Source organism: Zonotrichia albicollis, chromosome 8 (assembly GCF_047830755.1).
Source record: "Zonotrichia albicollis isolate bZonAlb1 chromosome 8, bZonAlb1.hap1, whole genome shotgun sequence".
Classification (NCBI taxonomy): domain Eukaryota; kingdom Metazoa; phylum Chordata; class Aves; order Passeriformes; family Passerellidae; genus Zonotrichia; species Zonotrichia albicollis.
The window spans coordinates 18,716,622-18,741,422 of NC_133826.1; the positions used below are offsets into that span (position 1 = coordinate 18,716,622).

Genomic DNA, 24,801 nt, shown 5'->3' on the forward strand with positions numbered 1-24,801 from the left:
GTGGAGAGCTACAGATGTGGGAGGGCAGCTTCTGAAAATCAGTCAAAGCAGAGTCTGGAGCTTGGCTGGTCCACATTCTGGGGAGAGTCCTTTCCCCACAGGCTGCAGACTACAACACAGCTCTTCCTCTCATGCTTTTCAAGTTCACCAGAACTACTTCTAAGGGTAGACCCTTAACTGTGGGGATTCTTGGTTAATTGTGAGAATATGTCACCAAATGCAATTCACATAAAATCACTATTTCATTACATGCACATCATCAACCAAAACATATATAAAGCAGACACCTAAAAAAATACACTACATATGAATGAAAAATTATTTTATTTAAAAATACATTATACAGCAGAGTGTCTCTCTTTTTGTTTTCTCACTGCTGGTTCACAGAGATAGTATGATAATTTTAACCCAAATATTTGACTGGGAAAGATCCTGAGAAAGACCAGTTACAAGCTGATGATATACAGTACACTGAAAAAGAGTCATCTCTTTTAACATAAAAGAATCTCTTGGTAATCTTATAAATCAGATATAAAAAATGCAGATTTGCTACCATGCAAAAATGAGTGAACATTTCATTTAAATCTGCACACAGAGAAATCATTAGTACCTTGGAACCTAACTAGCTAGACTAAGAGCAGGGTGAGTTTAACACGGTGATACAAACTTTGGATCTACTACAATTTTGTAAACACAGTTGATAGTCTAATAAAGGTGGATTTGCAATCACCTAAATAACCTAGCTGTAGCTAAGGACTCTATTCTAGGTCTTTTCTCCTCACATATATATTTCTTCAATCTCTTAATTCTCAGCTTAGCACAATGACTTCGTGGCATATGCTCTATTGCACTCAGAGACAACTTGGCCTTGCCCTGTTTGCCAAGCACTCTTTAGGTAGTTGTATTTTAGTGAAAGGAGAGGTTAAAACATAAAGTAAAAGCAGGCAGTACCTGATGACTATGTGAGAATGCATTAAAATTCATAATAGAAAAAATAGACCTGATTCTACATCCTTGTGTTTCAAACATACTCTGACAATGATTAATGTACAGGAAATACACCGAACTCTGGGAAATTTAAGGCCTAAAATGCTCAACAGCCTGCAATGACCAATTGTATTCTCAGTATTTCCATAGTGATAGTATTTTATCAGCCCTTGCCACAGGGACACTGTCTGGCACATGTTAAGAACGTCTTCAGTATTTACAATATTCAGATCCATTTGGTGCTCAATTTTTATAGGACAACTTCACTATGAATAGTCAGCAAGACTCTTCCAAAGTGGAGGGCTTAATCTGAATATTCACAGCAATAACAGAGATATGGTAACATTGGCTGATGTTGAAGAAAAATCAATTTGTCAACACCATGCTGGCTGGCAGAGGATTTTTTTTTCTTTTTTTTAAAGAATATGAGCCTCAAACACAAAGATAAAAAGCTTTGTTGAGAGAAAGTCTGCCTGTCCTGGTCACTTAGGCTGAAAAAAAATTTAGTGAGTCATTTTGGTTTTTCCATGAGTCTTCCATGAAAATGGAGAGTAGAAACTCAATTGAACTTTCCTCACTAAGCTGGTGACCCTCTTCTTATCTTAGCACCCATTCTCCCAGCTTAGGATCAGGGAGTACAACAATCACGAGAAGATGCAGGCTGCCTTGAGTAATTTGTTTAAATGATTTATGAATAACACGGCTTCCCATCAGATATGCTAAGCTAAGAACAGAGCCCTTAACCTTTCATGGGATATCATTAGTAATAAAGAATATATCAAAGATCAAACTCTCTAAATTATTCTCACTTCTTTAAACCTAGATACATATATGTCATCCAAGACATTCAAGAACTACAAAACAACAATTCAACTACAATTATGTCAGGAAAATATCCAAATAAATAAACTTTTAATTATGATACAATACTTATTACAGTAAAAATTGGCATTTTTTTCTCTTCAAAAGCAGAAGCACCAGTCTTACATATAACATACTGTTTTGAATGATATCTTACATGGAATACAGCGTAATACAATGTGCAAACAGCATTTTCATACAGAACATAATATTTGTCTAGTTTTTATACACTGAAATTGCCTCAAATGGAAACAAGTTCATGCTGAATTAAAAATGTAGATTTTAAAAATCAAAGTTAAATCAAAATACAAAGTACTGTTGGAATAGGTACATGAACCATTGAAAACAATGAGAAGCCAAAATAGAGGGTAATGTCAGATAATTAGTGCTCAGTTTGTCCCATTCCATCATAAAAGTAAACAGTTAATATTTTCGCTAGAAAGTAAAGTGACGTTCTAATATTTAAGAATTCTTCAAAATGTTTATCATTTTAGTGATGTAAAAATCAAGTCAGAAATAGGACTTCTAAAAATTTCTTATTTTTTGATACACTGCAAATATCATGTGTGGGTTGTGAAAAGAGATGAAGTCCAGTGGAGTGAATATACATCAGCGTCAACATCATGTGACTTCTGCAAAGGCCGTGATGTGGTTCTACAAGTTAAAGGAAAAACAAACAGATAAAAACCACAAAATCACACAGACAGACAGCAGTCACCATTGTGAAAACTTTTGCCTCCTAAGTTTGAAGGGCAGCCTTGTACTTGGAGACTATTGTAGGATGATGTAAATAAAACTGATTTTCACTGCAGTGCTCTCACTCACTCCCATAGCAATTCTTAACTGCTGAAAGACTGGATAGGGAAGTATGCTGAACAAAGTAATTAATTGTATGTGATGGTTCCATTATATTTTAATTTCAGATGGCTTTTGTTTGTTTTAATTAAGTTTAATTTTAAATTACATGTGAATAATTGAGTTAGCTGTACTTCTATTGCTATGTTATTCATAATTGAAAACAAAATTCCTAGAAATGAAAATGACAGTTTCTGACAGATTATAATACTCTATTTCAGTGTAAATAAAAAATTAATATTAAACTCGTAAAGATTATATTCTCCTCATGAGCTCAATGGCACTGAATCAAGTCACAAAATGCTTGAAATCAAGTGGCATTTGGCAGTTAAGAAGTCATATTCAATTTTTTTTTTCAGAATCACCAGCGTCCAGTTGCAATCTAAGAACATTTTCCTCTTTCCTTCAGTGGGACAATTCTTAGAAACACTGAGATGTGTATTGGAACACAAACATTCTATGTGCAGCTCTAGAACCCTGCAGCATCCCCAAGAGCTTGGCTACTTTTTCACACTCAAACCTAAGCAAGTGACTCTGCAAACACCTGAAGGGGAAAGCAACCCCAGAGTGAAGTGCAGGATCCAGAGAAAGTGTGTTTCCCTTTGGGCACACTGCACCCTTGACTGCCACCATTTTTCACAAAACATCAAATGGTGAAATTGGTAAAGGGAACCTTGATGTTAAGCCATGTGTTTGTTCCCAAGCACAAAATGCACAGAGGGTAAAACACCAAGCAAAGCACTGCAAATTTTTTTTCATTACTTTGCCTCCTGGGGCAGATTGAACTCCGAAGAGAGGAAATGTGAGCTGAAGAAGAGGGGAATGTGGAAAACCTGGGGAGAGTGGGACCTCCCATTTTTTGCTTAAGGGAAGTCTTTCAGAAAATCTCTTATCACAGCAAAAAAAAATGCTGGAGAGAAACAAAGTCCACCATGCAAGTTTCTATTTCTAAGTTCTTCTTTAAACTGCCTGAATATTTGTCTATCAGTCTGAGCAGGGGGAGATAGGCAGGTATCTTTGCTTTTTCATATTAAAGAGAGGAAATTAGAAATGCTTTAACTGGAGAGCTGCCCCTTATACCCCCATTTCCCAGCCAGGCTGGCAGCTTTGCTCCCTCTCTCACTGTGCCATAACTGTACTGAGTCCAGGGGGAGAAGCTCTCTTCCACCTCCCCTACAAAATGTATTTTAGCTCTAGCAATGCTCTTGCTGTATTTCATGACAGCTTTCATAAAAGAATACTACTTAACACTTAACAGCAAGCATCTTATGTATGTTCTTCCCAAAACCAGAATTTACGTATTTTAAATAAACAACAATTATTAAAGCATGGCCAGATTTTTTAAAAAGTATTAGGAAAAAAAAAAAAGTACAACTTTCTATGAACACATTTTCAGTAAAAAATAGTAACAAATGTTATTGGTTGCAGATTTTTATTCTGCAGAAAAAATGCAAAATTAGACTTCATAAATTAGAAAAAAAAAATCAACTCAATTTTATTTGGCTGGCCAAATTCTGTTTTAAGTATGCAACACAGTGGGCAAACTCAATGACTCTGGAGTTGCTGTGAGGCTATGATGACATTTTCTTCACAGTATTTATTTCCTTTATTTAGACCTCAGAAGTCATCCTCTCAACTTAAACTATTCTCAGTCTAAAATTATTCACTTTTTTCGTAGGATGGTTTAAAAATGAAGAATTTGAGGGAAAAAAAGAATTTCTCTTTATTTCAATCGATTCTTTCAAGTCCTGCTATGTGCCATCCCTGTCTCTAAGTGACACACATTTGTCTGTGATGCAGAGAACCAAATGCTCTTTCATGTGGCATTAATTCAAGAGTGGATAATGATTATTTAGAGAAAGGAAAATGTGGTTCACACTCCTGCCAGCTACACTTCCGAAATGAGCAGGTCACCATCCTGGGAAGACACGCAGAGCATGGGATATAATAACACAGAAGAAAATCTTCCTTCCTCAAAAAGCCCTCAAAGCAAACTGCTAAGCTGCTGATCAAGGACCTATTGATTTGGACCCTACTGAAGGCCTGTTGATTCATTTCCAATGGACTCAGCAGGGTGATGCATAACTAGGCCAAAACTAATCACTTGCTGATGGCAAGAATCACTGATACAGATTCATGCAGCTGTCTGGTTACTCGTGCTTTTTCATGCTACCCTCTCAGGCAAAACTACAAATAAGCCTTGCTGACACTCTGCAGAAAAAAACCCAAACAAACAGCATTCCTCTGAAATAACTACATTTCAACTCTTTTAATTCTGCTTAGATTTGCTGCGACAAGGGTCAGAGTGAGATACTAACTACTGAGAGCAAACAGATTCACACAGATGCAAGAAGACAAGCAAAAAACCATGCATAAGACCTCAGCTTCTCCAATTCCATGGGAATTTTTTCCCTCAAGTTCCCAAAAGAATCAGAAATGCTGAGGGTCTGCTCAATGGCAGCAGTCTCACAGGCAGGCAGACCAGCATTTGTACCATCCATTCTAAGAGGACAGTACCAGGCTGATGAGCACAGCATGCATCATAACTGCACTCTCACAACACTAACAAAAAAGGTAAATCCAAGGGCTAAGCCTTGAGTGCAGGTTTCTGGGGAAAATGATCCACTGTACAGCTTCTGTTAAGTTTTAATTCATTTCTGTCGATAAGCAATGCTATAATGTCAAAGCATTGAAAAAATACATTAAACTTTTTGTGATTTGCAGTTTTCATTATTTATATTAAATATTTTTAGGGTTTTTTTTTACTTTGTTCTTATCAATACAGTTAGAAACATTCAAAAATAGTCATCATCCTAAAAAGAAGAGTCTTCTCTTTGTAAAATTGTTTGTAATTTTTCCCACAGTAGAGTTTGTTAAAATAGAAAATACTACTGTAGTACCTTAGGCAAATGATAATTGATCAAGCAATAATAGTAATAACGTTCTCATGCAGCTCTCTGAGTCAGCAGAGTGTATTATCTGCTTTTACTGGAGCAGTAAGTTTTGGAGCAGGTGTTAGTGTCCTGCACCCTGCACAGAAGGCAGGCAGGCAGGGCAGTGCCAGGCGCTGCGGCGCTGCGCTGCCGCAAACATACGTTATTGTTGCTTTATTGCCTTAGAGCAAGGGGTGTTATTCCCTTATTGCCTTAGAGCAAGGGGTGTTACTGCCTTATTGCCTTAGAGCAAGGGGCTCGCCGCGCTCCGGCCCCCACAGCCACGAGAACAGCCTAAGGATGCGCGCCTTGAGGGAGGCTCCTTGCAAAGCATCTTCTTGGCTGTGGCTAACGCCTCGATCCTGTAACACCTACAACATGCACGTTGGAGGAGGTCACACTGAATATACTGTTCCACTTCCCATGTTTAAGTATTAGTTTATCTGAGCATTAGATGTAGTGATCACCGTTTGCATTTAATCAGAAACAATTTTTGTATAATCCCCCAGAAGCAGATTTCAGCAGAAGAGTAGGACATGAATACAAATTCAAATCTTTTGACATTGAAACAAAACTGCTTATGATTTTTTATGAGCTGACTGTCCTGGGTATGTGTCTGTGATATGTGTGTGAAGCAATGTTGCATTGTATCTCCTTTAACAGACTGTATCATCAAGAGAGAACAATTATGCCAACAACTGCCTATAAGCTGATGTAAACACATGGGCTCTCATCAAACCATCCTGTATGGACACCTATGAATGGTTTTGGACATCAAGTACAACAGTATTTGGAGACCTCTCAATTAAAATATTTTGAAGCAGCAGAAATGGACACAACCCTCTCCCACATCCGCCCACAGTATGGTGAGCTAAAGCATCTTTGTGTTTTGCTTTTAGCTGTGAACTCAGTGAGAGGTGACCTCCCTGGAGAGCTGCAGGGAGCAGGCCAGGCTCCCTAAGCCATGGTGCTGTGTGCACACCAGGGCACATAACATTTGAAGACTTGGTACTAATATGCTTAAGACCAAGAAAAAAGCAGTAACATTGAGAACTAAAATTTTCTGACATTGGGAAGAAGCTGTTTTGTGTCTCATGAGTAATCAAGAGTAATCAAAAAAAATACTCCTTAAATTCTGAAGAAGAAATCTTTCCCAGTCTTAAAAATACTAGCAGAATTCATTGCAACATCTACACTTACTATTGCCAGAATGTTTTATCACCATCATTATCTTTTGCACATACACGACAGAACAATAATTACTGTGTCAAACTCAAGAAGATTTCTCAGACAGTTAACCCTGATAGTCACTAAAAACTGATGGGCAACAAGAATGTCACATATTGCAAGAGGAACTCCAAATCCTTATGACCACTAAAAGCTGGAAATGGCAGAAGGAGAGAGCATGTAATCTCTCTCTTTTGAGTTCAGTCATGCTGGATAGTCAGTCCTACAGGGCAGTATAAGAAACTTCATTGAACAAAGAACAATGTTCAGTGTGTTGGGGAAGGTTTGGCCACTGCTGACAGAAGTAGCAGTATGAAGGAATGCCAAGCAGAACCTTGGGGAATAAATGCAGTTTAGCTGTCAAAGACAGCATTGCCAAGAACCGACTGTGCAAATAAGTAGTACTGAATAGCTACAGAAAGCACTGATAATCACACACAGTAATTATCTCATCTCACAGGAGATGGACCATGGTGCATCTCCTAACCCAACGCTTCCTTCTGAAACCTTCTATCTCAGTATTGTATCTACTGCCTCCATTAGTCCTGAAATACTCCATGCTGTATTTGTATTTGATTTTTTCAAAGCTAGAATACTTATAAAAAATAAATAAGATAGCAGAGTCATAAGCTACTACATGGGTAGGAGACCTCTGTAAGCCCTGGCCAATTTCAGGTGACTTTTGCATGAAAAAATGTCAGTCTCTCCTAAAACAGGAAACATAATTTGTGACTGCATTTAGATAAAGATGAAACTCCAAACTCTTCCAGGTACTACCCAGAATATCCCCATTTCTCAGTAATTCCTGAAAAAGAACAGAACTCTCCAGTCTTGACTGTGGTAGGATGAGAGCTTCCTCTCTGTAGGAGACTGCCAGCTAACTGAAACACCAACTGTCTTGTAAGAGAGAAGAAGGTCAGAGACAGAAGAGAAAACGAAGCAGATGGGTGAGTGGTGAGGTTTCTTGGCTTTCATTCTTTTCATTAATTCTGAGGATGATTATAGTTAAGGTAAAAGCCCTGTCTGCACAGCTGAGCAGGCTCTGGCAAGGATCACTCAAGGAGGCACTGTAACTACAGCTTATTTGACTGCATGGGCACCTGTGCAGAACAGCTGAATCATCTGCATGCACCACAATGCAACAGAAGCGCCATGCAAACAATGATCTAACCTTGTCACCAAGCAGCGGCAGCTCAATTCAGAGTATCACAAGAACTTATGCCTATTTAAGTGCACTTCAAATATAGCGAGACCTCCAACAGCACTCAGACAGTAGCAGCACGGTGAGCATGCCAGGAGCATTTGCTCTCCACGGAGAAAGCACTGGAATAGCAAGCAGCAGACCTGGAAACAGCAAAGTAATGTGCTTCCAGGGCTGTATGATGCATCATGTGCTTACTCACAGGTGAATTTATTACAAAATAGCAATGAGTGGGGTCCTATCTGGCAGGCATTTCTAATGAAGTCACTCTTCAAGGCAGGAGTTTTTAATTGCTTGATCCAAGATACCTATATAGTTACTGATTTTTAGTACCAGTCACATAGCTGCATTGCTTCCAGCTTGCACTGCCTTAGCCTTTGATAATTTCAGACAGTTGGGATTTTTGCTACTCCCTGCAGCTAATTTCTGACAGTATCCTGTCTTTAATATTGGTACAGAAACTTGTAGAACTGAAAATAAGGAAAAAAAGTTTTAAAATAAGAAAAATGCAAGTCGATGAGCATTCAGAATATTGAACTGGAACAGTCCTCACTGAAATGTAGTGAAAAGTAACTCATGTGTCTAAAGGAGGAAGAGGCAAATATCACACAAATTATTTAGCATCACTTTCTCTCCTGAGGAGAACAAATGATGTAAAATAAGAAGGGAGCTAAAAAGCAAAGACTAATTCAAGAATTCTTGTAGCAATGGTAGTAAACTGAGAATACCTAACTTAATTTAGACCTTAGTTCCCTGAACTACTGTTCTTAATTCCTTTTATTTAACAGGGTCTGTCTTCTATCTAAAACTCTAGATTAAACAAAACAAAACTACATTTAAAAAAAGGTAAAAATATCCATAGAAACTCAAAATCTAAAGCACTCATATGCAAGTAACTTCTTCATCAATTATTTGCTAATTCAATTTTAAACTTTCTGGAAGTGGAAACGGAAGAAAGCATTTCCAAGCAATTAGCAAAGTCTTCACCTTATTGTCCTTGCATCCCATCCTCTCTGCCTGAAAAGGAGTAAGGCTTTGCAACACAGACAAAGATGGGACCTTAGCAAGTGGTATCACTTTGTGGTCAGTCCCCAGTTTAATTGAAATTAATCTCTAGAGAGAAGCTGCATGACAGCAAACAGCTACTGCCATAAGAGTATGGGTTCAGAAGGAAAGAAGCTCATTCATGTAACAGAGTCCTGGGCAGCTTACAATTGGCAGTGGTTATCCTCTAGCACAGCAAACACTACTCTTGCCACCATCCTCCTACACTCTCCCATTGCTTTCCCCACAGCATCTCAAACCAGGCCAAGTCTCAGGAAAAGAACATTGTTGATCATGAGTGAGAGGTTCTCAAACCAGGTAGAAACATGAAATTAACATGAAGTCTTTGTCCCCAGGAAAAAAAATTAAAATGTCAATATCCAGAGAATGTGTATGTATTACCTATGATGGCTTTTGAGTCACAGAAATGACTTCTATTGCATGAGAGCCCAGCATGTAAATAAAACATGTTCTTATTAATGTGGTATGTTCCAGGCCAGCTGACAGCTTGTTTTGTTTTGACATTTTACAGAAAGTTTACTGAATGGATTTTTTTGAAGATACACATTCATCATCTAAATGCTTGTTCAAGCAAATGAGACTCTGACCTCCATATGACAAGACATCAGCAGAAGTAGCTTAGACATATTTGGTTCAAAAAAGGCATGTTAGACCATTCTGAAAAGAAATCTTCTTTCCCTTCAAGGAAAGGAATAAAAAACCCAGGACTAGTAGCAATTCTTACTAAAGAACAACTTCCACCACATTGAAGTAAGACAGATTGGGAAACCTTTCTTATATTGAACATGAAAAAAATTATCATAATTAATCTGGAATTAAAATAATACCACAGAAAAATACTTTTGGTGCCCTACCCAGTGTAGAATTGTTTTCTATTTTCAAATATGGGCATAACCCAATAGATTTTAATGAATTATGACAGATACAGTCATTAGAAAAAGTAAACCTTCCTTTAAACTTTGCATTACTAGTTCAAAGTTTCCCCTTGATAAAAATGTCTAAAATATTTTCTGTATTTTATTATGCTATCTATTTCAGTAGCTTTTTGCTCATAAAATTAGTCAGACAATCTTACCTAGCATATAGTTCAACATCATCTTCAAAAAATATAAATGATTATCCCAGTAAACTAAAATAAATTTTATCGTGATACTCAAGCAAAAAGTCTTGGCATACCCATGAGACTCTCACTAGCATGTTCTAGTCAAAAATCCCATGTGCTCTGACAAGAGATCATGGGGTTGTGTAGTTATTGTATGGCCCACTGCTCCTCTCACTTCCAAGTGGGTGCCCTGTCCTGGGGCTGGCACACGTCTGATGACAGAAGCCCCACAGGTGACCCAGGGACTGCATCCCATGCTCTACACCAGGCTCAGGACACGCCACACACAAATGGGAAAAATGCTACTTGTACCTGAACTGCAAAGCCCCGAGGGCCAGGGGTTAATTGTTCTTTCTAAGCATTCTAAGAACTTTCTTTGTTCTGTGGAATATCAGGCAGAGTATGAATCACATTCACTTGAGGAACACAAGGGGAGAGGGTCTCAGATCTACTCAGCCTGACTCCATGGGCTTAGCAGCAGCTATGGCCCTGAAATGACAACATGAAGAGTCTCCCAAGGGGTGTCACTGAATTTAAGTCTTTCCTTCTTTCTCTTTCACTGTTCAGAAACACTGACATAATTTTAAATCTGATTACCTTGGCACTCTTGTCAGGATAATTTATGATCATCCTTTCAGGAAAGCTATGTTTTATTTAATTGATTTTTAAAAAGTCAGACATTACCTTTTCTAAAGGGCTTTCTACTCTGGGTATGCTGATCATGGGCATCTGGGTCAGATTATCCAGATGAGAATGTTCATGGTCTGGCTGACGTCCTCTGAAGTTATTTACCACACAAACAACCTAGAAGGGATTTGAAGATAAACAGAATACCTAAGGAACAACTCATATTTTCAAGCTTTGATCCTGACAATTATCATTAGGCAGAAATGACACCAGCTTTAGTCACAGTGTTACAGTAGAAACACTGAAATGTGAAGTTCATGTTCTACAGAAAATTCTTAATTAATATTTCAAGACAAACGACTTTCAAGTCATTTATTGGTACATGCATCATTTGAGAACCAAAGAAACCTCCTATCTGAAAGAAAATCCATTACTGAAGCTGCACAATAGAGCCCCAAGTATTATCAACCTCATGAAGAGATGTCTTGCAGCATCACGTGGCATTAACCTTTAACTCCTGGGAAGGCCAGTGCCATTTCAGTTTTGATCAGCAAAGACTTTCTCAAATGAAGAGTAAGAAAGGGAATAAGAAGGCAAGGACCATGCCCAATCTGAATGTAACTTCACAGGGACTTCATAATGTGATGTGTAACAGTTTGTGCTTCTACTAATTACAACACTCAGCTGAGCAGTAATGTTTGCCAACTGCATTATCTTCAAAACATAACTAAATTTGATTTCATGTTACTGGACACCTTGTGTGGAAGGGAACATTTGGAAATGCAAGCAGATGCATTTTAAAGGAGACCTGCAGCTACCCTTGCATGTCTAGAGGAGTGAAAACACCCACCCTAGCCATCCCTGGGAGGGCTCTCGGCCAAGCCATGCTTTCAGATCCAAGACCTTGAGACCAAGACCCTGCGATCCAAGGGTCAAGCTCAAAAGAGTTTTCATGGGGAAAAACATCAAAGGTGTATTTAGTACTATTACAAGCTGCCAGGCAGACAAACCTACAGGCATTAAACAGCAGTGACTGTTCTATTCTATAGTCTTGCACTGCAGATATGAGTGAAGGTGATTAATAGATTAGAAATAGTTTTCTGACACAGACAGTAGTCATTGGCAACTGCAATTAAAACTATCTGGTTTTGGAACACAGCTCCAGAAAATGAAAAGGCTGAACAAAGATTTTCTGATACAGAATAATAAGAAATTTCAACATAAACCTGAATCTATGAAACACTAACACTATGAAATAAATTCGTTAGAGTTATTGTAAAGCCAGAAAAACAAATGCTACCTATTGTCTGATGAGTGTCAGTACCACTACATTTAATTTAATACTTTATCCATGAAATCATAACTATGTGTTATTCTGAGGAATATATGCTTCCTGCATGTGGGCCTTGCTGCATAAATTACTGTTTGAAATACTACAATCTGGTTTATATGGAAGTCAAAACAGATAACTGAATCAGTCCTTTTTTGACTTCACATTTCTGAGTGTATGTAAATACTACTAAGGAAGCTGATGACTAATTAAAAAAACTGAGGAACATCTCTTTTGTTATTTAGTTATCCGAAGGCTTTTTTAGAGATACAACCTTATACATTGATTTTTTATCAAACAGAAGTGACATAGACACACACTTACCAAAAATACTGCTATAGATATTCCAATTACAAATCCTGCTATTACATCTGACCAGTGATTTCGATACTCTGCTACTCTGTTGATTCCAGTAAGGAAGGCCAAGCACATTAAACCCAAACACAGAACAGGTTTTGCAAGCCTTGTTCCTCTGGCTTTCACTGTGTTGGTGATATACATCTGAAAATTAGAAAGGAAGAAAGTGTAAGACTGATGGATGTCTCCCACTAATTGGGGAATAAAAGCTTTATATTATATTATGTGTATTTGGTACTTTTTTTCTGAAGTGGGGGAGGGTGTAAAGAAACTAGGAGGTAGAGTAGTAAAGTCATCACAACCCTTTCCTAGGGATATAGAAAAAGAATCAGACCATACAGCAAAACTGCATTTTATACGAACCTGAAATGCCTACAGAAAGTCAGACAAATTGGACAATCCTATCCGATTACTCTCAGTCTATGCATTTATTTATTAATGAATAGAAGCAAATAGACTGATTTTTCACTGAGCAGTGTTGACAGTAACAGAAAAAATATTTACCCTGAAGTATTACTAGTATTATTACAAACTGTCGGACAGACTAAGAAAGGGAATACATACAGACCTTATTATATACCACTTCTTTACATGACTAATTAATGATTTGTCAAAAAGCAGTGAAAAGGTAAAAAAGTGTTAAAGAGCAGTGAAAATTGAACTAAATGCCAGCATCTACTTTCAATAGATATAGTTTCAACCAGTGACTATAATAATAGTTTCAACCAGTGCTGAACTAATACAACCCTGTGCTTCACACAAACCAATCTAAATGCTGCAGGTTTTACGCATCACACTGAGAAATCCATTTGTCCTGCTGCAGTCTAATTCTCCCTGTGTAATACTACTGAATTAAAAGCAGTGCCTTTAACAGAACAGCTCTTCTGCCCTAAGAGTGCATTACTGACTATCAGGTTTAATCCAGCACTTCCCAAGCTCTGATGAGCCAATAGAAGAAATCAATACCAATATTTGACTTTCCATTCTCTTATCTCAGCATTGAGACCACTTGCAACACCCCTCCTCCCCATCCTCAAAAAAAAAATTTCTACTTCAGCTAATAAGATTTTTGACCAAAAAGTTTCTACTCTGCTGAAAATGTTTCTGTAATCAAACCACTGAAACCCTAAATCTTCACATTTTAAACAGGATTTAAGTTTTTGAACAGAAGAATGCCAGTATTTCCTATGGGGTTTCACTGGAAATTCCAAATTTGTAATGCCATCACTTTGGACTGCAAAGGAAAACTGATGAGTCTGCATTGAAGAACCAATACCACTTCTCTGGCCATCAAATGGGCAGTCCTTTGGGTTTGTTTGGGGATTTTTTTCTACTGTCTGGAACTTTGGTGGAATTTACCAGGGAATCAGTTTACAAAGTGCTGCAATAATCCAACCAAGAAGCAGTTTAGAAAGTGTGGTTATAGTCACAATAAATTAAGTGATGAAGTAGTGGTCAGTGCTTGTCTAAAACCAGTAACATCTAACAGTAACTTTGTTCAAAACACTAGAAAAATATCCATGGCTTAGAGGATGAAACAAAGCTTGATCTTAAAATAACATCAGAGAAGTGCAACACACAAACCTTCAGTGTACTTTATATGATCAACAGGAAACTAGTAGAAAGATTTCCACTAATTCAGACAAAGCAAAGATTTGGAAAAAAGAGTTTGGAGTTTATCTTCAAGCCATATTCTCCTCTCTTTTTCCTAGACCATTTCAGAAACAGTTGATATTTTTATTTGCTGATTCTTCTTTTATCTTAGCTTCTTGTATTTTGCAGGCTGTCTTCAGTGAGCTACTCTTACCATGCAGCAAGGTGATAACAGAACTGCAACTTTAATATTCAGCTTTTTAGCCCCACTGATTTTCTCCAAGCTATAGACAGAGTACTACACACTGAACTAATTCAGCAACCATCTATTTTAGTGAGTCTCTCTGTTCTACTGGATACTGCCACCATTATCCACATTCACACTACGTGTCAGGACAGCTGGTGCTAGGAAAAACTCTGGATTATTTTTAATACACAATAAGAAAATCAAGTTTTAAATACAGCTTGGGTGAAGTTGACACAGGGGAGTTAGCAGGAAGCTCACCTGCATTTAATTCTGTATTGTGTTATATAAATTGAAATGACTACTGAGAAGGAACAACTTGCTTAAGGTAGGTCATGGTGACATATTTCAGTTATCCATAACAACTGGTCATTGCCCAAGAAGATTATCTCTATTTTTAATAAGACAAAACACTTGATTCTGCATTACTTCAATCAAATTTCATCATTTTAATACAAAGCCGAAACCAAAAACTGTTCTGCATATAATTCTCTGAATGTTCTCACAACCAAGCATGTCCCTCAAATCCCTACTCAAAGCACTGAGGAAAATCAACCGCAGATTCATGCTGTGCCTCACATGAGCAGAGACCTCCACTTGCCAAGTCCCCTCCTCCTATCAGCAGTCATGCTTCCCATGCCCAGCTTATTATTCAAAATAACCTGAGGGTCCTGCCAGCATAGGTATCAAATCTATGTTTTCTTTAAAGAACAGCTACTAATGTAAGGAACAGCATTATGTTACAATACAAGAGAATCAATAAAAGCAGGCCAAACTTTCCTGAAATAATGAGACAAAAAGTCTGTATTTGCAAAACTCTATATAGCAAATATAGCCTCCTCAAGGCAGGATTCATAGATACCCTTTTTTAAACTTGGCCCCTTGCAGCTCTAGTGTAATATATTAACAGTCAACTACCTGATTTGCACTAAGAATAAAGTACAATTAAGCAGCTGTTTTCTTCTTGATTCTGGTGGAAAAACTATAAACTAGCACACTCAGCAATTGACAAAGAATAAACAACCTGATAAGATGACAGGATGTTTCACTCACTTTTAATAAATATTAAATGCAGAATCAACAAAGGAAAATATCACAGTGATTTAAAACATTAGTAGGAAGGAATGACAGTATAACTTTCTACAGGGATAAAAATGTTTACTGAACAACTTCATCTCCATTCCTTTTAAGAACAAAAATTGGGGGAGGAATTTTCTAGTGAAAGAAAACTTTGACATTAGTCAACAGCAAGACCAGCAGCAGAGATTTTGTATGAAAGGTCAAGGACTGATCAGAAGTTAGAATTAATACAGCGGGCTGCACATTCTCCTGCAACATCAGAACTGTAGCGAATCTTCTCTCAAAGAACTTCTGTTACCACTGTTCCTTTTTCCTGAAATAAGATTTTAGTATTAAAAGACAAGCTGTCACCGCTACGCAGACACAGGCACAGAGTCATGTAAGGTGGATTGTTACCTGATTGCACACAAACATTTGACCTTCAGTCTTCAAGATATTGGAAGTGAAGCTGTAAGAGAACCTCATGAATTGAAATAAAACCTTTAACTGAAGCAGGTGTGAAAATATGAATTTAAAAGAAATTATCACCATCACCACCAAAGACAAAGTCAGCTACCTGAGAAGTTTTGATGTGACTGGCTCAGGCCACAGTGTAAGGAACAATCAGTCTTGGCATTTAGCTTGTACTGGGAAAGTACTTCAAAAATGTCAGGCTGCAAGTCTCATGTGAAGTTCGTCCTAAATCTAGCATGAATAAAATAATTCCAAAATATTAAGAAAAGAACAGGAGCCGTATGTAAAGTGCAGGACAAAGTGGATTCCTGGGCTATGCTGCAAGCTCTTTCTAGGCATCTTTCAGCTATCTTTAGGCCCACCCACACCAACACCTATGCACACAAACACAGGTGCAACAGGTCTCACAATCCCATTTTAGTTACACTGGAGCTACACATCAGGCTGGGTGCTCCAGCCAGGAGGGAAGATAATTTTCCTTGCTGATCTCATCAGCCTGGGGCCAGGGGATGCAGGGAAGAAGATCCCTTCTGTGTCTGCTATTTGTTTCTCCCTGATTTAGATGGCCTGGGAGACTGACAAAGACCAGTCCATCAGTGGGCAGTGAATAATGACGAAAGGCAGTGAGAAGAATGAGGAAGAAACTATTGCACAGGCAACCATCCCAGGCAGCACTTCAAACAGAAATTATCTCATGTTTTTGTTTGCTTTTACAATGGGCTAGAATTAAAGAAATTCTCTTGAACTATTTAAGTAATATAAGTAATGTTATAAATGTTCCATCCAAGGAATTTTCAATATTCATCAGACCTACAAGAAAAGAGACACTCTCATCTAAAAGCTGAAGAAATAGTAGGCTGCTGTAGTCTATAAACAGGTTCAGTGTTTAGTTAGAATTTAGTTTGAAAATCTAAAATGTTTTAAGCTTCCTTTGGTAATAATTGGGTCAAACTATTTCTAGAGCAAACCAAAGTCATATTCTCAAATCATCTGGGTCCTTCTGCAACTGTCCAGTGAAGCTTTCTAGTAGTGTTTCTGAAGCCTCCTCCAGCTTTCTCTACATGTTTTGATCTAATTACTTATCATGTTAGACCAAAATCAGCTTTCAAAGTCAGGGACTGGCTTGGCAAAAGGAAAAGAAAGCTCCAGAATTCTGGACCTTACTATTAATTTTCCCACTATAAGCTCCCCACAGCTGTAACTGTAAAACAACTGGAGAAGGTAAGAGGCATCTTTCTCTGTACCAAGACCATAAGACATCTATTACAAATGCTGTTTTCTTGAGGATATGAATTGTAATGAAGAGCTGACTGACATGAAATTTATACAGGTCTTTAGACAAATTCCTGGATCAGACGGTAACATTGTTTTATTATTGGTCTGAAAGAAACCAATGCACTCAATTTGTGAAGCTCATGACATATGTTTTATTATCAGTATTAAGGGATACTTGCTGCATCAGATACTGAAAAGAAATTCCACATTCCTAGCACTGTTCCTGAATGGCAGCCAGAAGAATCCTTTAATTTTCTAACAAAAAAAGGAGAACAAAGTCAATTCAGTGAGGTGGCTCTGCAACTCCTCTTCCTCCTGAACACTCCCTTTAGGCTGAGAAGTCTATCATGCCTTCACCAGCTGCCCATTTAGCTGGAATCTAACAGGCACTTTAAGACAGAGGACAGGTGAGACTACACTTTCAACTGGATCAAGGAGTGACACTGAAGAGAATGTCACCATGCTGCCAGCACTGTTACCCAGACTGTCTTGCTGTCTTTTCCCAGTGACTTATAAATACACTGAACAGCAAAATCAATGCAGCAAAACGCCAGAAGCAAGAGTCTTGCAGAAAGCATGATCATGGGCCAACTAAAAGCACTGCAGAGAAGAAAAAATTATTGGTAGGCTTTACAATCTGCTAGTCCTGTCTGAAGTCAAAGTTAAGGCCAAGGGGTCAGAGTACAAAGCAACAAAAGCTGCCTACAGACTTCAGGGCTGTGTCAACTCTCAAGACATGAAGCCTGTTCCTCTATCATTACAAACCCAAAACAAGCCTGAAATGTGTGCAGTAACACAAAGTTCAAACACTACCCTACCCAGCTGCTTCTGTGCAATGCATTAAGAACAACACAAAAAGGGCAAAACTTCATAGAATTACAATTTCCCTTAAACTACAGCTAGCCATGACCAATCTGCAGTACCAAAGGATAACTGTTAATCACAAATCTTAAATTTAAATCTATGGGATTAGGCTGACTAAATCTTCATATATCACTTTGAAATCCTAACAAAAAAAGACTCATGACTTCCACTTCCTGTGTCTCAATTGCGGAAAACATCCCAAGTATGTGCGTACTTGGCAGCTTCAAACCTCTAAATGTCCAGGCTATGTCAGTTTATGTATATCAAAATGTGTCTTATACAATTATATACTGTTTAATAATGCTGCAGTGTTTGCCGATGCAGCAAATGCTGTTTCATCTGAGAAAGGGTGAATTGCAAGGCTGGTAAGAAATGAAAGTAGATACAGTCAACTTATTAACCCAACTCAACCAAAAACAAAATATCTCCAATGAGATCAGTGTAGACATCTAAGGAAAAGAAACCAGGCACCAGCCTGATTAATTAGAGTTTGAGAACAGATTTACAGTAGTTCATTTTGAAAACACTGGTACACTGGAAAGAATAAACCTGAAAGTCTGAAGAAGAAAGGCAATGCATCTGTGTTTGGAGCAGGGTAGAGAAAACACCTAACCACAGCACTGGCATTCAACACTTCCATTGCTAAATCTCTCTTGATAGACACTGGAAGTAATGGAGGCAAACATTACAAAGCTCCAAATACTAGCACAACAACTGTTTGAAAACGACTGTACTTTCAAGGGAATTCTGAGTAACCATAGCAGCCACCCACTCTCAAAAGGGGGAAAATGGAAGACTCAGAACTTAGAAAAAAGAAGCTATTGTTAACAAGACAATATGCACAGATGCTAGGTGATAACGATGTGGCTGCACTTAAATGGAATGAGATAGGGGAATTATTAGATAAAGCATTTAGAAACCACGTTTCTAAATCGGTTGATGGTGAAATCACACAAGTCTAAAAGCATTTACTTCACCATCTTGGAGAGCAAGGACCCTTGGGCCAGCTCTTGGGTGTTTTTTTTCCTTTAGGCTGGTTTTGTTTGGTGCCCAGCTGGCTGAAATAACCAGGGACGATTCCATAAGAGTCTCTCCCTCGCTCCAAAATTTCTGTTAACCAAAAAGAAAGCACATATTGTACCAAAGATTATACGCTAATGAAAAAGTGAGTAATATATGGAGGTCTTTATGTCCATGCTCTCAATAACTGTTGTGGGATGGCTCATAGAAAGACTAGGCTACTGTTATAAATCTTCTACTCCAGTGAACAGTGATGAGAAAATTGTTATTTAGGGCCAACCATCCTGATAAACATCATGGCAGTGTAAGGACATGACCCCAAATATTGGAACACTGAAATTTTTTTCCTTTGGAGTTATGTAATAAACAGTATTTTTCGCTTCAGTCATGCTTAGGACTTAAGGGAAAAAAAAAAACAAAACCAAAAAAAAGGACCTGACAATATTGTAACAAGAAGCTACTACAGGAAGTCCTGAGAGTAGTTAATAGTGCTTTAGTTAAATGATAGCAGTGTCAAGCACCATGCAGGAGTAGAATAATGACACAGGATATACTCATTTCTATAGTTACTGAAAGAGCAAATAGCAATGAAATGGATCTCACCAGCTTTAATTTTTTATATTGCTAACTGTATATTGACCACAGACAAGCTCTGCATAAAGTATTCTTGCTCATGTCAAAAGCCACTTATTTAAGGTATTAAATCTTACTGATGTCTGCTTTTTGTTTTAAAAATGTAATAATACTATTTTACTTTCTGCTTTGCAGTAGCTGAATAGCTGGTTTGCTAGTTACTCTGACTCTTGGTAACAGTAGAAATCCAACTTTACAGATGGATGAGAAATATAGGAGCAATTAGAATGAAAAATTCTGAGTGTTTTCTAAAATAGCTTGCATCAAATTTAGAGTGTTTCATCCTTAGATATCTCCCCAAATAAAGACATTACTAGTAGAAGACTTACACTTGCCTCAAGTTAGAATAGAATGTTATTGTGCATGTCTCATTTGCAAACACTTGCCTGTGCTAACTGATGATCAACATCTCTTAAACAGACATTGCTCACAAGGAACCTGGTAAATGTTGCCATCAGTGCTGCAGATTTTAAGCAGCTGGTTCTAAAACCCTGTGTAGAACCACTGAGTTGACACACTGAGGCTGAGATCTTTGCTATGTTGTCAAGGATCAGCTTCCAGATCAGTCAGGAATTAAAAGTTGGCTCAACTGGTATGTGCTCAAGAGCAATACACACTCACACACAGATATATCTACATGTGCATACATGCACACACACACCTATGGGCAGGCCACTGCTCAAATACTGAGGGAACACAAGGGCTGACTCCTGCAATGACCACAAAGCTCCACACACCTGCCTAGTTTCCCACTGGCCCTGTGAAGGCAGCCCTGGGCTCATCCAAAGGGCTGCAGAGGGCTGTGATAGCAGCACAGGTCAGCTAAGACACTCCCACAGGCATGTGCTGGGGGCAACCTGTCCCCAGCAAAGGAACAAGATGTTCTTGCTCCGGCTTAAGACTAGAATGATATGAACTCCAAACTAAGCCAGAGTTACTTGAGTGAGACTAAACAGTGACTCTTCCTCTCCCCAGTCTATACAACAGCTCTGATCCAGGCAGCCAACACCAGGTTTTACCCCAGCGCTCTTCATCACCCCCTGTACAAGAGAGTAAAGAGGGGAAAAAAGGGCGGATTGTCTTGTAGCCCACTTCACTGCATAGTAAGAGCCACACTGACTTTGCATGAGGTACCTATAAATACCAATTATGGTACAAAAGAGACTCAGGGATATTGAGAAACATGCAGAGATCAGACATACAAATAGCTCACCCTTGTTTCACCTCACCAAAGAACATGGCCATGTGTGATTTTACTGATCTGCACTGGGTTAAAGCACAGAGGGGTACCACTACCAGTCAGAGGAAATCCCTTCCCTTACTCCTTAGCACCCAGCAAATGATTGTCCCACATACCCTGGAAATGGGGGAAAAGTAAATCAAGGAACTGGGTATCCAAAATCCATAGATTATAACCTTTATGGACAACAAGTCACCTCTTAGCGTTGTCTTGATTTTCAAGGCTCAGAAACCACAACACCTTGTCAGAATTAATGCTAATGAATCTTTCTCACAGTAACCCACAGAAGGTTTGCATGCAGAAAATCAGCCAACTTTGGGCCTTATCTTCTGCCCATTCCTCCCTCCTCCCCCTCACAGTGCCAGCCCTTTGCTCTCAAAAATATAGTGATATTAAAGAATATAGTATACTTACAGCCAGATACATAGCTGCATATATGCTTAGTGCTGCTTCTTTGGATGGGAAAGTCTTTCTGGCTTTCATGATAAGGTCTGGATTTCCAGTACAGGCATGTACGCTACTGATGAATTGGGTGTACTGTTTACATCCAAGTGCTGTGTAGTTGGGTTTACAAAGTGCAAGAAAATGGGGTGCAAGATTCCCTGTTACTACTTGTCCAGCATTTACAAAGATGTCCGTAGCAAACAGTCCAAATGCATAAATTCCTAAAGAAGGAAACAAAGAGTTACATTTCCTGAAAATTCATAGTATTCATCACAGCAATAGAGCAGCTTCTTCCATTCAAGAACATGAAAAACCCTCCCACATACTGCACCCTAAAGATCATGGAGATGGTATTTTCCTACAAAACTGCAGCAGCAACACTGCAATGTACCCACACACCTGATGGCTCTCCCATCTTTCACAGGAACACTCACCCCTTGTGCAAGCAGCATGCTTTCCTAGGCCCCATAGCCATGCAAATACCCTGTTTGGGGTAGCTGGCTTTACTGGTACATAATTTTTGCCCATGTTCACTAAACAGAAGCGACAGAGGGAAATTCTCCACCCAATAAATCTGCTTGAAAACCAAGGCCTGATCCTAGTGGAGAAGTAACTTGTGAAGCCTTAACACACACTGGAAAAACTTTTTTTTTCCCTTGCAGCTGTAAAGAATCTAAGGTACTGAATAATTCAATATTGCCATGCACCAGTTGTCTTCATTGGCCTGCTACTGGGTAAATCTCTATGCATGGCATATTAATCACAGTATCAACACAGTGAGCTAAAGATTTATATATTTGAGGAACTACTTATGCTAAAGAGTTTTTTTAATCAGACATATCAGCAAAGCATTAAGTACATGTACTCATTCATTAGAATGTAAATGCATGTATCTGATTACTTAAAGGAAAACAGATTTCTGCTATTCTGAGGTCCCTCTCTATCCTTTTGTAAATAGAAAATGAGCTCTGGAAGAACATGCAAACACAGCAGCCTGGCCAGCAGGCAAAGCCATGCTTGTTCCAATTCCACCTGAGCTATAGATTTCCCCCTGTATTTCTGTGGGCAAATCACCTTTCCCTTCCCATACTACAATTCACTGGGAATATAGGGTGAGCTCTGGAAAATCCCAGTTTCATGGGGCACTATGAGAACTTTAAAGGATCTACATCCAAGCAGACATAATTCCACAGAAAGATACAGTTATAAAGGTCAGGATTTTTCTTAGCAAAGCTAGAGGACTAAGGGTGATTTGTGGGATCCTGGCTGGTCAGCAATGTCACATTAATGCTATTTCCTCCCAAGATGCCAGACTCTGGTGAGCAGCACATTGTGCCTGGCCATGTCACTTCACAGAAGGACCTTTCAGCCAGTCCTGAGGGTGTGCACTGCACAACACAGCTGGACACATTGCTCTGGAGGAGCATAATGGGCAGTAATGCTTCATCTGCTGCAACTGCAGAGAGTTTCTGTCCACTCTTGCCACCTCTACCAATTTTTTTGGGCTTCTATGAGGAAAGAAGGGACCACTTAGTGGGAAGAAAACTCAGTCACTGATTACACAGAGAGGAAGTGGAGTGGGAGGAGCTCCTCATCATCAGTCTGCACCTCCTCCAGACCTATACAAGAGAGTCTCCTTACAGGAAGCAATCGCACTCTGGGAAGGCAGGCACAGTTGTTACACAAACACTGCAAATACAGACACAGCTGCACATGCCCTCCCTCCCCCTGAGACTGGGGCACACAGCAGGATTAGCTGCCCCAGGGCTTCATCCCTCCAGCTGTTTCCTTCAGATGCAGTCATGAGAGAGAAGCAAACAGCAGAACTGAGCCCTGCTATGGCATCCCTACATGTATCAAAGAGCAGCACCTGAAAATGTCCAATATACATTTTGAATGGTGGGACTTCTCCCTCCAAACATATTTAGAATGAACTAAATAGAAAAGATGACATCTCATAGCTACTAAATGGGGGAGTTTCAGCCAAAACCAACGTAGCATGGATTTTGCACAGTTTGCTGCTAGAGACTGAGATATAATACAATATCCAGGCTAAGAAAGCAGCTAAATTGGCTTGGCTTCAAACACACATTTATATCCCAATGTCCTCAACTTTGGGGTGTGTGTGTGTTTACTATCAGCTATAGATATGGCACAAGGATACCACCTTTTTCTACTTCACCCCACTTCAGGCCTGCTGGTTGTTTCACCCCCGTAGTGGTCCCAGTTCTTTCTACTTTTACTGCTGTTTCTGCAACTGTTTTTTAACCCAAACTTCCAAAAAGCTTCATTTGCTACCTAAAAGGAAAACTGCACCTGAGTCAAGACTGCACATGAAATGTTATATGGTTATCTGAATATTCTCCCCAGGTCAAAATTAAGACATAACTGATCACTTTCATCATTCAGAAAATGAAAGCAGTAATTTTGCTCATACCAAGGAATCGGATGGTCCTGCGCACCAGTGGATTTATGTAACAACAGTCTCCAGTTAATATTGTTTTTTCTTGGTTTTCAAAATCCTTTGTAGCTAACTGTAGACAAAAGACTGCAGTTTCTCCAACGATAATCTTAGGGGAGGAGATAAAAGGGGAGAGAAATGGTGCATCAGATTACAGCAAGTAAAATACACTAATATTACAGAGACAGACATCTCATCTGAAAGAAACAAGACCAAACCAGTACAAAAGACAGCATAAGTGAATCAAATTCTGTACATTAATCTACTTATGAGGGAAATATGCCTTATGGCTTGCTTCACTTTATTTGCCTTAAAAGAGAATAAATTATTACAACCAGGATTTGTAGTCAACATAACATAACCTAGTTTTCAGGATGAGGGGAAAGAGAAAGATCTATTAGTTCAAGAACAACAGATCACATAATGCACAAGATCTGGACCACAGTAAAGACCTAATCCTGCAAGATGCTGAACCTTTCATTCCCCACATGCATTCGCTGACACCCAGCACTTCACAAGGTTGAGCTTTAAATTTTGGACTATGATAGAGAGAAAGGGAAAAAAAATCATAATGGAACTCCTGTTCACATCAGAGGTTTGGTTTACCAGGAAGTACTTAACAAGGTTCAATTAACATTTTACTAGCTAAATTTATCAAGTCTGGCTTTAGCTCTGTTCCTCATGCTTGAACAAAGTGTCACCACTGATATTTTAACATTAAGAATGGCCTGTTTCATATACACTCCACCAAAATAAATTTCTCACGTCTATATATCATTCACATTATAGTTGGCAAAAAAAAATCACCAAATGAGAAAAAAAATGTATTTTGAATGTAAAATATCGTCTCTAGGTTATGTATTTACCTGTACAAAAAAGCATGACCTTTGATTTATTCACTTTAATTATGGATTGAGACGTGATAGCCGAAGCCAAGACTTTAAGCAGA

General features: G+C 38.7%; 1 protein-coding gene across 1 annotated transcript in view; it reads right to left on the reverse strand.

Moving 5' to 3' along the window:
• Positions 1–307: 307 nt before the first annotated feature.
• PLPPR5 (phospholipid phosphatase related 5) overlaps positions 308–24,801 on the reverse strand; it is a 44,894-nt gene continuing 20,400 nt past the window's right edge. Inside the window, exons 2-6 of the mRNA XM_005482053.4 lie at positions 23,829–23,961; positions 21,362–21,612; positions 12,513–12,689; positions 10,916–11,035; positions 308–2,502 (exon numbers count right to left, since the gene is read on the reverse strand). Coding sequence (XP_005482110.1) covers positions 2,470–2,502; positions 10,916–11,035; positions 12,513–12,689; positions 21,362–21,612; positions 23,829–23,961 — 714 coding nt within the window. The 3' untranslated portion in view covers positions 308–2,469. The remainder of the gene's footprint in view (positions 2,503–10,915; positions 11,036–12,512; positions 12,690–21,361; positions 21,613–23,828; positions 23,962–24,801) is intronic.